A 15020-nucleotide genomic window follows, 5' to 3' on the forward strand; every position below is an offset into this window, starting at 1 on the left:
TCTCACCATCGTTATTGTCGACAACGATGATAATATTATGAGATTTCATGTCCACCCAACGAACGATCATGCGTACTAAACGCTATGGAAAAAAAAAAAACGAGCGTGCGCCGCACATCACTTCCGTTTGAATTCTTTCTGTATTAGGAATGTAGATCATAGGAGAACGACCAATTTAAGAATCATTAGTGTAAAATTGGAATGCATATTACTATTGTTTTGGAGAAAAGAAATTGCGAAAAGAGAACAGTTTGGCAGTATTGTCTGTTGGTTTATCGTGGCGTGATAAATGTCTAACGATTAATACCAATTTATCGGCAGCTCAAACAAGCCTTAATCAAACTTGACATAGGCTAATATCGCAACTGTATAAACGATGTGGCTCTTATGTGGATCTTACATAATATGCAGTGTCAATAATTGCTATGTAAATGACATGTCAGTTTGATTAAACGGATCCAAAAAGGGAGATCCGATTCTGTAAAAATAATTAAAAAATAAGATGCGTAAATTGATAATTAAACCTTTAACTTTTTAATGCAAATTTTTTCGATGCAGATTTACATTTATACTAATTATCATATACGAGCTAAACTATTGAAAATTATACGGTATCCATCTCGTCAAGTCGAAAATTCGTCATTTCACCCCTCAGCGCATTGCAAATCTGATAAACGCTGATCTACTGACATCAAGTTGTTCCGTCCAACTCCGCGATCTGGCGCATCTCCTTCCGTGACTCATACCAGCTAGCGAGCAACGAGGCGACCTACATACATCGACTAACGTACCATTTCGAATCGACGAAAGCGCGTCGTGAAAGTTTCCTTCCATACACATATCTCGGAGTGAAAGAAAATAATAGTGGCATATACATAGCAGTTTGTGCAGCGTATAACAGCATTGATCTTCTTCCCTCCTACCCTCTTGTTTCCTACTCTCTTTCACTCTCCCCCTTCTCTCTCCTTTTCCTCCTCTCCCTCTCTTCCTTTCCCTCATTTTCTCCTCACATCCTGTTATTCCTCATATTCTTCCCATTTTCTTCCTTTTCTCTGCTCTTCTCTTTTGTTTCTCTCTCTTCCTCTTTAGCTCTTTATTTCCCCTTTCTTTCGCTATCACAATTAATCTACTTTATATCTTTATTTCTCTCTCTTTATTCATTCATCCTATTTACTTTATATCTCGTTCCCTTTCGTGTTCTCACTTTATTTTTCTTTCTTCCATATCTTTCTTTATCGATTGTCAATATGTTTCTAATGCTGAGTACGTTGACAGTAATTAGAACGGAAAAGAACACACTTATGAACACATTGTGTGTTTTCGGACCATCGCTATCTTTTGTTGTAATTTAAAATAATCTTTAGCTTATTATATATGGAAAGAAAAATATTAAACAATTTTAAATGCAAAACTACGCTGATAACATTTTGTGAATTTCTATAGATATCTTTTATTTCATTAAATAAAAAGAAGAGATATAATTTTAACTTTCTCTTCAATTCTATTTGAGTAAAGTGGTAAGAATAAAAACTAATTTTAAGACTAATTATTAAAAAAAAAGAAGAGATATAAATTATCTTAAAGTCTTTGCAAAATCTTTTACTCCACATCTTTTCATTTTTACTAAAAGATTTTAATTACCTAATTGATATTAAATATCTCATTGACTGGTAAATTTTTATTTTATTTTCACATTTTGCAGAAAAACAGAAAATGTGAAAAAGACTATATAAATCATCTCGCAGTTTAGTAAAAAATGAGTCACGTAGCCGATATTTAAAATATCCTTTTTCCACCCAATCCTTTAAGTCCCTACTAGAACCCTTGCCGTTTTTATACAAGTAATTTCATCCTCCTCTAATTCTGCAACGATATTATTTTATTTTTCCTACATTCCCTCTAAAATTTTTTTTTATAGTATTCACACTGTATGCCTGATATCTTTATTTCTTTTATCGATATCCTCTGTCCTCATTTTCCGCGCTCAATTCATCCTCATTCATTTCGATCTCTTCTCTCTTCTTTATTCTCCATTTTTTTTGTGAATAACATCTTGCTATCAATAAATCTCGCTTCCGTCCCTTATCTGTGTTTGTTACGCTATTTCAGTTTCACGAAGCTTTTTCCTCCCTCTCCTCTACGCTATATCTACCTCACAATATCTTCTTTTCACAATTTCCTCATCTACATCTCATTTCTCGACTTGTCCTCTCTCTGTTTTGCCGGATCTCTTCTCGTTGCACTAACCGCACGCAATCAATACATCCCCCTCCACATCTCGTATACCCCTACTTCGAACCCCTCCATCCCGACCACTACTCTTGATTCTGACCCACCAATCTCACAACGCTGCTACCCTTATCACATCCACTTCCTCCCTCTTCCTCACTCTATCTCTTTTCGTTCTTAGCGCACTTTTAACACGTGCACAGTTTCGTATTAGTTTATCGCATTAATATATGAAGAATTGGGAGAAAAACCTGAGATAAATTAAGATAAACTGAGCTCGTTGTCGTTCTTTCTCTTATCTCTTTTATATACCTTTGCCGTTTTCTTTCCCCATCCATAATTCTCTCCTTGATAACTCCCATGAGTCTCCCCGACTCCCAAGTGTATATTTTCCTCAATCTTTTTCTCGATTGCCTTTCATCACGACCGAATCATCCCTGATTCACCAAAGATCTCGGCCACCATAAAGTCGAGGTCAATACGTGTAACTGCGAGCGCATGTCGGATTATAAGTACGGTCATACCACTTGTGCAGCAGCGCGCTGTCAAGCGGTAGTTAGTAGTGGCTCAGTAAGCGGTCAAGTAAGACAAATATGAATCCATTTGTCAAAATAATTAATACAACCTATCATACATCTTAGTTCTATAAAATATTCAATCTCTGTTTTTACAATGGAAATCGAGCTCATAATTATTACATGAACGAAAATCACATCCGAGGGAAAAAGCGCCGCGCGGCACTTATCACGAATGAACTTTTCTGAAGAGTTTTCTCGCGTGCGTCGTGGCAATTTGCAGGTCCTATACTAAGTAAGCTAAGACCGTTTCGAACTGGAACGTTTTATGGAAACATAGTAAAATGAACAAAGGCCCAGACGTGACGGTCAGTTCTTAAAACTGGCAAGACTCTCATATTTGCGATATTCCGAAAAAAGAATATGCCGCATACAGTCCAAAATTAACCGTATTTAATAAATTACGTTGATTATCGTTACGTTATATGACGCGTTAAATCCGCTAGAATCAAAGCATTACAAAATTCCAAAAAATGCGCGAATCAGTATAATTAAATTATAATATCGAGAATAGTTAATTTGATAAATTCCCAAATAACTATACATTACTTTATTCGTCCAAATGACGGCTAATAAAAGTATAAAACACGCATAATTGAGTGATCCATTGGAAACAAGTGATTCAAACTTTTTATTCACTGAATCGAAACATTGTTAGTTGTGAAACAATTGGAGGAAAAAGAAGGATCGAGAGATCCGACAGGAAATTCTTTGTGAGGAACATCAACGTCAACACTGAATAAAAAGCAGCACGTCTGTTTGAGAGTAACGAGAGATCATAGAAATTAATTTCCCTTCCCGTTCGCGCGAGGGACAAACTAAAAGGGGTTAACTGAAAGGGGAAGGCGCGTGGAGCCACTCCTCTTTGTTTTCTTCCTCTACGTTTGCTTTCAGTTCCGTAATTCGTATAATTCGCAATTAAGTCATTGTCGAAGATACGATTTGTCTCCTCATCAAATGTAAGCTTGTAATTATTTCGTTAATCACAATTGTTAATCACAATTAGGAGATAATATACGGGATATCACTGTGAAATATCACCATTTGTTAATTACGCAGCAGTCTATAAATAACACAATTCTTGCCTTGTCATTTGCAAAAAGTTGTTCGTACGCTTTTTAAGTTATTCTAAAAAATTGTTATCATGGGATATTTAGCAGAGACGGTACACTCTCTTATTATTATGTTATTTTATATCTTAAAAAATTCTACTTATTATTATATAATCCATTTAAATATAATGCTTATAAAATTGCAATCGCAATTATATTTACGTCTTGTAATTTTTAAAAATATCTAAAAGATACACACTGAATATAGTTACAAGTGTATATTTTTCTTACTTTTCATTTTTCATAATCGAAGAGACGGAGCTAGAATAATCCGGCAAAATTCACGGTCGAAAATTAAGATACGTCGATAAGTATCTGCGTATTTGGGCCACCGGAACACGTTCCGCAACGCGACGTGGAGTTGAGCCAACATCGTGTGGGTTGCGGAGCCAGACCATCTCGTCCCGAAGATGGCTAAACTTTCAGATACTTTCCTATTATTAAACCGTAAACAGCTGCGATAAGTTAAATCGCGCCGAATCAATTATTCGCCGTGAAGAATCTATTTTTGAAGTTCAACACGATAAAAAATCAATTATGTATATATCCTTTAATCTTTTAAAATTCAATTCTGTTTAATGCAAAGACGTCATGTGTGGACTAATGTCTTGGTAAAACACTCTGGCTCTAAAAACGGCGCGTTAAACTCATCCCGGACAGAGAGATTCTCTATTGAGGACCGCTCGGGTTAAGACAATGAGGAAAGACGTGTATATCACTAGGTGCCCTCGACGACTAATCTCAGCAAGAGCTCCTCTAACGACAAGAGTGTCGGAAAGATCCTATTCTAAGCAACAGGAGGTTAAACGAGCCGAGATAACGCAAACAACCATGATTCCGTGTGTCACACAGTTTGACGTTACGTCGATTATAATACGGCTCAAATAAAACAGAGTTTTATTATAATAATTTAGTTATAATAAATAAAATTCTTTTTCTATCTGTTTCTACTACTTATCATATTCTTAACTCCAAACGTGCTGCTTGAAATTTTTTTCGCGCAACACGCGGGTGACTGTAACCAGCTCGTTATAGCGAACGACCCCGAATCAGGGTCATTCTGGACGTTTCATTGATGCCGTGCGGCGTATTCGCATGATGGTAACTAGAGTTAGCCGTGAGAAGTGGATGAGAAGTTGACCTAGATAACTGTGCCTGCGACCTGGTTTGTCCCATCTTTGCCGAAGCTGGTGAATGGATCCGACATGACGCACACGCCACCTCATGGTCTCTCTCTCTCTCCCTCTCATCCTCTTTCTCTGTCCCTCAATCCTTCCCTCCCTCCCTCCCTTCGTCACACCCCTTTCTCTCCCCCTCTTTCTGTTTCGCACGTATACACGTGTACCTAGCTCTCCTCTCTCAATCCATAACGTTATTTCCTTATGTAACGACAGGGAGATCCACGTAAGAGGCCTTCCCCGACGTAACTCCCGCCGCTATTTCCCAGTGCCATCATCGATTCACGTTCTCCAGCAATCACGTGTATGCACACCAAGCTATAACGTTGTTATAATAGTGTAATTATTGACGTTCCGTCGGCGTCGCTCGTTGATCGCGATCACGAATTATTAAATAAAATTAACTCTTAAAAGAGGCTTGTTTGAAAAGGTTGAATAAAAATTATTTTAAATTGATAAATCTCGACGGTAACGCTTTATATACTGTTTTCTTGCTCAATCAGTCTTGTTAAAATTTTCTACCCGTTTAGCCAATCACGCTCTTTTACTCTTTTTATTAACAAAATTTCTATCCATAGTTCAATCATTATTATTGTGTTAATATAACTCCCAGATGTTTACTTATTGAAGATCTTTGAACGCCATATATATATATTTTAAATAGATACTCTCAAAGGACAGTAAATCACGAGATAATCAACGTTATCGATCAGAGAACCGAAGTAAAAGATATACCCCTGCATATTATAAAAAAAAAGAAGGAAAATAGAAAACACATAAAATACACAAAATTAAATAGTGCTTGACGGATTTCATAATTTATCGCGAACGCGGCCGCATTTCGCATCCGGTGGATGACGTCATTGGCGTGTCGTGTGAACTAGTATAATGACACGTGTCGAATTACTGACCGTTCTCACACAGCGAGAACTCGCTAATTCTTTTGACTTTGCGAGAAGAGGAAGTGAAATGTCAATTTATTAAATAACACATGTTCTTTATATAAAAGCTAATTTAAATATCTCAAAGCATTCAAATAATTGCACGCAGAAATTCTTCCGAGACAAAATGTAACTCCCTTTCGTACGTATTGTCCGAATTCCGGAAATACTTGAAATAACCGTAGACAAATTTTCAAAATGCCATCTGATTATAACAGACGGTTCCATCCGCGCGCATAAATCGCCATTCCCGTCTCATTCTCTCGCAACAATTAACCCCGGAGCATGGCACTTGTTAATAACGCCGAATGTTACGTATCACGGATATCCGCCGCGGTGAACAAATATTTGCTTTGCGCGCATATATATACTTACAATTGTTTCCGCGAAAAAATCTAAGAAAGAATTTTCCATTGAAATGAACAATTTCATTGAAATGAACAATTTCAATGGAACATTGCAAAACACGATTTCTAGAATCCCGACGTTTTATAAAGAGTCTTATATTTAACTGTCTTCGTTTAGCGGCAAATGCAATATGCGATTTTATTCAACAACATAAGAAGCGCGCGAACATAAATAGAATCGGAAAGTCAAGTAGAGAGCTCTTAGTAAATTCGCGGATACGAGGCTTCACTTTTTATTCATTTTGTATTTTTCTTTCTAATTTTTAGGCCGGTATTCATAGTTATTTAAGATCGCGTCTTAAGTTCAATCTTAAGATGTCATGAACCAATCACAGAACCGTATTGGCGTCTTAAGACATTACTTAAGACGATCTTGAAGACTTATGAATACCGGCCATCGGGATATGACGTCTTAAAAACGTCATTAAGACATCATATCTCCCGACTTGAAACATGCGTGTTGTTTAGGATGAGATTAGAAAAATGAGAGACTATTGTGCAAACATCCCTCCATTATTTATTTTACTATGTTAAAAAATTTGTTTTTATTTCGAGATGGCATGTTTCAAAATTCTGCAAGCAAATATTTTAGAATAATAATTTGAGACACTCAATGCGTTGTCGTGCTTCTCTAATATCAAAATTACGGGGACTTCTCTCGAGTCCTTCTACGTTTTCTTTCTTTCGATAATCGGGACGCATTCGAAAATCTCGCATTAGTCCCGCAATTCGATCGATAGGCTGACGCAAAGGTCTCGATGGCAGTAAATAAGAAGGGCATGACAACAAAGAGGGATGTAAACAAAGAGGCGCATACTCCGCGAACTTTTTCAGATCGCCATTAAGGGTGACTCTATTCACAGTTTCCCCGCGAGATGGCGACAACTACCGGCCAATTTTCCGGCTGCTCTTATCGACTTTACTGCACCAACTCATGCTGGTATCACACACGTTATGTGTGCGAACTATAAAATTGTTTCTCGGTAATAGAACATATATTAAAAAAAAAGTCGATCGATCATTGAAATCGATTCTCGCATATAGCACTTGATGATGAGTCAAGGCTGTGAAAATAAACCGCGCGTAGTTTTTTTTTAAAGCGCACTAAATCCACCAAACATTTTTTTAAAGAAGAGCTAAAACTACACGAGAGTTTTTGGACAAATTTTACGGACAGCTAGAACTAAAAGTGGAGTCTACAGATTTCAAGCGCTCCGTTTATTCTTTTGGCGAACATTTTTACTTCATGTAATCCCGGTGTTGAATAAAGGCAAGCGTTGAAATCAGACGAAATCAGACGTTAGCGAAATCAGGCGCTGATGTCCGCGATTCCCGGCGAATTTGCCGAGCAAACTTCAACCGGATATTACCAGGAAGCTGAAACGTGCTATGTAAATATCAGTCTGACGAGTGTACAAACAAGCGAGCGTCATTTTTTCGTAAACGCGTAAGCGCTAAAAAGGAAAGTGAGATAAAACGTATTCCTCTTCTCTAGTTATAATTGAGAGAATGGAAACTGGAACCCAATAAATCAATTCGTTTTATAAAACAATTCAATGTGTTGGGTATCAATATTTTACACCACTCGGTAGTTTTTATCGAAACTAGAACTAACGAATTCACTTTGGCTATAGTGCAACTACAATTTGCACCCAGTATTCGTGAGATTTTGGCACGTCCTCGATTAATCGAAGTAAATCGAAATAAACAATTATATTTTCCAACAAACTTCGCAAAGTGCGAAAAAGGAATTCCTTGTTCAATTTTAAAAAATAAGTAATCCAGCGTAGGCGCCGTCTGATTCGATTGAAAAGACCTTTCGAAATATCGCAATAAGTGAGAAAATGTGCAAAACAGATTTATGAGGGTTGAGGGACTATTTAAATCGTTTCTTACAAACAGTTACATTAGAACTTTGATGGTAGTTATCAATTCTAAAAATAGGATACATGTCTTATTTTTGTAACGCTTCGTGCATTTGGGAGGTTAACGATATATACGCGGTCACATATGTGACGTGCAATTTTTATGGGATAGGATAGCAAAGGGGTGGGAATAAGCGGGCAGGAGTGGAAAACGAGGGTGCACGCGCAGACATGGAAAATATGTCGCGAATAACTGTGCCTCGACACGGATCGATGAATATTCCAGTCACACGGGAGAAAACTGTATGAATTGCGTGTATTTGTCCCGTGAACAGTATCAATAAAGCATTCCAAACCAGTAACATACAACGAGCAAACATATATTTTTTTTCCAAAAAAGGAGCCACGACAATATAATAAAACTGAAAAGTTAAGAATTCAGAGATTAAAAACATTAGGACAACTCGATCATTATTTGAAAAACACGCGAAATATATCGTACATGACGATATTCAATCTACATGTTTTCAATAATCCTATATAAATTATTAAAAATAAAAAGTACAATATATGTATATTACATATTTCACACATATATTACATATATTAACTTTTACCTTTAATAATTTTTTGAAGTCATATAAAACCACAAAAATAAAATATATTAATTACTGTGCTGGTTTTGGTGCTAAAATGTTTGTAGGATTTATTAATCCCGATTTTTTTTAAATCGTGTGTGTATTCACTATCTAACTCAACAAAATAGATTGAAAGTGTGACAACGATAACATTACGTACAAGAATAAAAAATATATTGAATAAATTAATTGCTATTTATTCGAGGTAACTGTCTAATCATTTAATGATAGAACGCAATTTTTTTAAATGAAAGACGACAAAAACAGTCAGACACCTTGAGTTCTTATTTGTCAGAAACAGGTCAATGACCTTCTATAAAAGTTCAATGCCTTATCCTTTTTTGAGATAATCGTTACACAAAAACTTTATAATAAATTTGTCGTATAAATACGGAGACGATTCGCTGTTGCACAACTCCTTTACTTTCAAATCTCTCTAACAGATATTAAGACAGTCGGTAAAAACGAAACTACTGGTTAGCCTTGCGTTACTATATATCTTGCAAAGATACTGTCCCGTCGATATCGTATAGCACTCTACATTTACGTTATTACCATATGTTTTAGAGAGATAAAGACACGTGGTATATCAAGAGGCACAGTAGCGTCTCACGCCAAATATACCTATTTTTCGTAAAGTACATCTCACATTCATGAGCGAAAAAGCGACAGCGTACCCTTTATAAGAAGGAGAACACTCCTCTAAAAATAAACTATTGTTTTCCTTTTTAGTCGACATTATTAAAAACGCAAATATATATACTGGAGGAGAATATAGATCTTTTCAATTACAATGATATAACAGTGATGTGTATAATTAGAATGTAATATGCAACGTAATATAGATAACTTACATCTACTCTTCTGTATACTTTACAACTGTCGTTTTCCATCTGATCTATAGATTGTACTCATCATACGATTTATAAGATATGCAAATAGCGTATGATTAATTATTATTGTATGAAATAATAAATATATTTAATTATTTCTATATTTATATATTAAAGGTGCAATTATTGAAATATTGTTCGGATTGAATTTCGTATACGTTTTTTCTTCGTATGTATTCGTGAAATTTGCATTACAGGAAAAAATATTAATCTTGGATACACAAGAGAAATTTTAAGATTTTGCAATCTCTATTTTCTTATGATATTCTTCCAATATATATCTCTCTTTTTGACAAAATTTTTTCCATCCAGAAAGATTTTTAAAGAATTTTAACCCACACACACAAAAATGGTCCCCTCATTTTTTTTTGCATAAATGGTCATCTGGAGCGTATCCCGGTGTATTGCGGTAGTATAAGGTACACCCCAATTAAAAGTCCAATTAAAAGCCCAATTAAAACAAATTGTTATTAATTACATATTGCATATTTTTCATTGTTCTACAATTTAATAATATTTAAAGACAGTATGTGTGTACATAGATTTACTAAATATTTTCTAAAAAAAAGTAAAAGAAATTAAAAAAAATATGTAAAAAACGAAAGAAACACACATTAAAATTACTGCATATGTGAGCTTTATTTTTTCAACACTGGATGGGGTGTAAAAATCACCCCAGATGACCGAGTTAATGTTGTCTTTCGACAATATTTAATTTAGTATTATTAAAAATATTCTACAATAATTTAAATTTTTGTTTATTAGAAAGTCATGCATTTAAAGCCGAATATGCGATTTCAAGTGCTATTTTTTACAGCATCATGGAACAAATTAAACAATATGTTCCGAAGTTGCCGATCATTAATACCTCCTCTCTCTCTCTCTCTCTCTCTCTCTCTCTCTCTCTCTCTCTCTCTCTCTCTCTCTCTCTCTCTCTCTCTCTCTCTCTCTCTTTTTCTCTCTCTCTCTCTCTAAAATCAACATTCCTTCCATTTTCCTCTGAAAATAAATAACGCATATAAAATATTGTAACGCCGCTTGGAATATAGCAGCTAGGCAATTTGTATTTACTGAATGACGAATCTTGCCACGACTGCACGTGCATTTGGCAGCTTAGCTGTCTATTTTTTAATCGACCTCGATCGCACCTTCATGACTCTTTCCTCCTATTCTCTTTTTTTCCAATAGCACGTGAGAAGCGTAATCTCGGGAGACGGAAAGCAGAGGCAATTTTAAAAGTTTCTAGACAGGCGTGTCAAGCGCTATTGCTATAACTTTGCCGATTTTTATTTGTCGTATCACCTCCCTCGGCTTCGATTATTCTGCGGTATCACTCTCGAGGATAAGGTACGGAATAGAAAATAGGTATTTAGTCGAAATATTTTCGTCAATATTAATAAGAGTGAACAACATCAGCAAACGCGTCGGGAATAAGATAGAAAGTCATGAATTTTCAGAGTTGAAAGAACTTAAATTCAAGGGAATGTTTATTGATATATAAACTATAACTACATATCTAGATTGGAAAGAAGAGAGTATTTAAAGTTGCGCGAGCAATTTAAATAATTGTCACGTACAAATTTTTTATTTAACAGAGCATAATATGTGAATATCCGCGATTTAGTGTGCAACATCGTATCGGTGACTTATACTACCGCAATGGGCACACGCTTATGCGTCACATACGTTCGAAGGACGCTCAATTTAATATCGGAAATCGATTATCTAACCGACGGGACAATTGCTGCAATCCCATGTGCGTACAGATATTAATCCGTCATTTTCTTCCTTCTTTCTTCGCTTTTCTACTTGCCGGAACACGATTAAGATTACAAGATCTTTATTGCGGACATTATTACCCTTCCATAAACGAATATGGCTGAGTTAACTCGCATTGAGATAATGCGAATTAATTGCACAGGCCGACAAAAAAATTTTTTGTCAAGCAACTCTAATCAGAGTTGGTGTTTCTTATAGATTTTTAGTCACAAAGAAAAATGCCGGTGTCCAAATTGCTAAGGTTTTAAAGTTATTTTAAATTTTAAGATGAGAAATTGCCGATTTATATAGGGAAAAAATGTATAATAAATCACTAACCACGTCAATAAAGCAATAAAAATAGATGAATATTTTATTTACACATTGATTCCTTATTAGCAAAGGATAAAAATTGTCTCACAAATAGCAGGAATGCTTTTTTAAGAATTTGTTAAGGATATAGTGCGTATATAGAAAAGCAGGCATATTTTTCATGTTTGGCAAGATTGGTGAGAACAAATCGGATTTCAATGTTATTGACTAATTTTGTTCTCTAATAAAAGCTCCTAGTAATTTTATTAAAAATGTATGAAAAAAGTACAATTCTAAAATAAGACTGATGGGACACATTTTTTAGAATGAAAGAAGTTTTATTAAATTTCAGTATAAAAAAAAGTTTTTTTTAAATTTTTGTTTTAATAAGTCACATTAAAATTTTGGCATTTAAATAGCAAAAGTGTGTTGAGCCGATAAATATCGTGTGGAAAATCCACCATCCGACTTTCAAACTTTGCTAATAAGGAATCAATGTGTAAATCTAACATTCATCTAGTTTTATTAGGTACTTTATTGACGGTTAGTGATTTATTATATGTATATTTTTCCCTATGAGTCGCTGAGATTTCTCATCTTAAAATTCAAAATAACTTTAAAACCGTGATGGAGCATTTGGACAGCGCGGCATTGTTTTTCGTGACCTAAAATTTATAAAAAATACCTACTCTTTTATAAAATAAAAAAGTAGGTGTTTCTTGATTAGAGTTACTTGACAACATTTTTTTTTGTCGGCGTGTGTTATTAAAAGACCGCGTATGCTGCGTTCTGTGGCCAAGTGTTTTTTTATTCTTATATTATTCATACAGTTAAAAGAATTGTCCCACTTATTCTCAAGGAATTCTGTCGGTGTAAATGGGACACCCACTACTTCCGCTACATTTGAGTTTACTATTCGCGTCGTGCGTCGATTTAATTATCGCTATAGGAGTATAATATCGGTCCAAACTTACTGCAGTACAATAAATCCTCGCCCTCTTCTTTTTGAGAAAACAAGAAACATGATCTTTATAATTCGCTGCTCTTGCACAATGCTACGCTAAGAATTCTGTCGCAAACCACTTCCTGTCACATATCACGTCTATAGATAACAATAATTCCAATTCTTTTATTGCTTAAAATGTAAAATTTTTAGTCAAATAAACAATTTTTTTCACTCTAGAAGATAAAGCCATTTACGTCTGAACTGGGTCTTGGTCTAAGCCTAATAAAATTTCTACGTATTTCGAAGTACATAAATATTTTTCGCAATAAATTCTTCAATAATATTTAAATGCTTAGCATTAAATAATTAAATCGATATTAAATAAATTAGGAGATAGAGAATTTTTAATGTTCCAATGAAAACTGTGTTTTAAGTCCGACAAAGAATCGGTGCGCAATTTACTTATTAGGTTGGAAATTTATGTATCTTGGAAATTTGTGTACAGAAATTTTATTAGACTACGAAGATCCAGTTCAGGCCATAAATATAAATGGCTTTATCATCTAAACCGATCGTATATCAAAACGGTCCCCTGTTCTCTTTATATTTATTATTTTCACATCCCATATTACCTAATTCCATAATTGTTTTAAATATTATCTCGGCAAATATTCACGCAATAAAATGTCAAACGTTAAGAATGCAGATTACAGTTATAATAAATGTCCACATTGACCCTCTGGTCGGTTGTAACAATCTTTTATACCCGTTTTCCGAGTTTTCCCAGTGAAGTACAGAGCGAGAACTGTGCGCGAGATATGAGTTTCATATATATTTATAACGGCGGCTATATTTGTTGCGGTCTTTAAGGTAAAGCGCGCAAATGACGTCCGCACGGTGTAACAACGGCAGAAGTTTTCTTCCCGGCGCGAGATGAATTCTTAAACGCGGTACTCGCCCGTTCCACGTTGACGTAGTCGAGGTGAGGGTGCGCCAAAGGGGTGCCTATATTTATAATTCCCCGTTCGGGTACGCCCGTACAAGTTAACCCTTACAATCCCTATAAGCCTCTGGTTATTGAAAGAAAAATCTCCATTTCTCTCATCCACGTTCACTCGAGGTACGCCTGAATTTTTCTAAAGACTCTTTATATAGCGTTTTTTACTGCCAGAACTGGTGCGAACTCAGTGCACATTAATTAATGAAACAAACCTTTAATTAATGAAACAAATTCAACAACATGAAAATATTTGTAAGGAAGAATGTTAAATTTCATTGACAGCTATTCTCTTTGTAACCACTTATAGACACTACTCTTTAATCTTTATGAAATTTTTATGAAAGATACTTTCACTCGCAGATTCCTCTCTCACAGAAACCTTTTTCCTTCCCCCCTCGAAAAAAAAAAACGCTTGTTATACCTTTCCTAAAACTCACACTTGGTCACGTTGCCGATGATCGGAGTATCTGATGTGTCGTTCGTCCGAAATGCCATAAATGCCAGCTACCGCGGCCATATCTCAGTCTCCACGTGCGCTGGCGATCTAGGGAACCTTACCAGGCTCATAATCTTCCTGTTGGACGCCGCTACGAGCGCCGATTCCCATTCAGCATCATCGCGCACTGAACGCCTCGATCATGTGAATGTCTTTTTATTTTCAGGATATTTAAACGAGCGCTCGCTCGTGACGTGACGAACGATATACGCGATTCCATCAACGGACGAATCCACCTTTCTCCTAATTTAAATTTTTAACTCAGATTTACGTTGATATATAAAGCGAAGAAATGTTTTAATATAAAAATTTTCAAATCGAGCTAGATCGCGGCAAAACGTTTTGTTTATTTATTTTATATATATATATATTTTTTTTTTTATAGAGTCCACCAGCAATTTCCTTAAATAGATTTCTTTGTCGGTTAATTTAAAAAAAAAGAGTAAAAGTGTGCACATGAATCAAAATGAATCAAATCGTGCATTCCTATTGATTTCAGTTAGTTCATTCAGACGTAATAGCGTATAGTAATATATCGCCGACACTAGATCGATCTACACTTTCCGAGGCCGTTTTCACTAAACTTTACTGCTAAACATTGTTTTAATTGCGTGTCGAAAGTTTCAGTCTGAGTTTCCATTCTGCTTTGGGCTATAAGCAACGAAGACAA

At 35.4% G+C, this 15020-nt stretch overlaps 1 protein-coding gene across 14 annotated transcripts in view; it reads right to left on the minus strand.

Moving 5' to 3' along the window:
• The window catches only part of Shaker (potassium voltage-gated channel protein Shaker), a 120238-nt gene that overhangs the window by 37439 nt on the left and 67779 nt on the right, over positions 1 to 15020 (minus strand). The window contains exon 2 of one of the 14 annotated variants that reach the window (XM_077398448.1): positions 14292 to 14593. The exons of the other annotated variants lie outside the window; for them this stretch is intronic. Coding sequence (XP_077254574.1) covers positions 14292 to 14371 — 80 coding nt within the window. The 5' untranslated portion in view covers positions 14372 to 14593. The remainder of the gene's footprint in view (positions 1 to 14291; positions 14594 to 15020) is intronic. 14 annotated transcript variants of the gene reach the window in all.

The sequence above is a fragment of the Temnothorax americanus genome, unplaced genomic scaffold, assembly GCF_048541705.1.
Source record: "Temnothorax americanus isolate GAGA-0224 unplaced genomic scaffold, ASM4854170v1 Scaffold12, whole genome shotgun sequence".
In the NCBI taxonomy this organism is placed as follows: domain Eukaryota; kingdom Metazoa; phylum Arthropoda; class Insecta; order Hymenoptera; family Formicidae; genus Temnothorax; species Temnothorax americanus.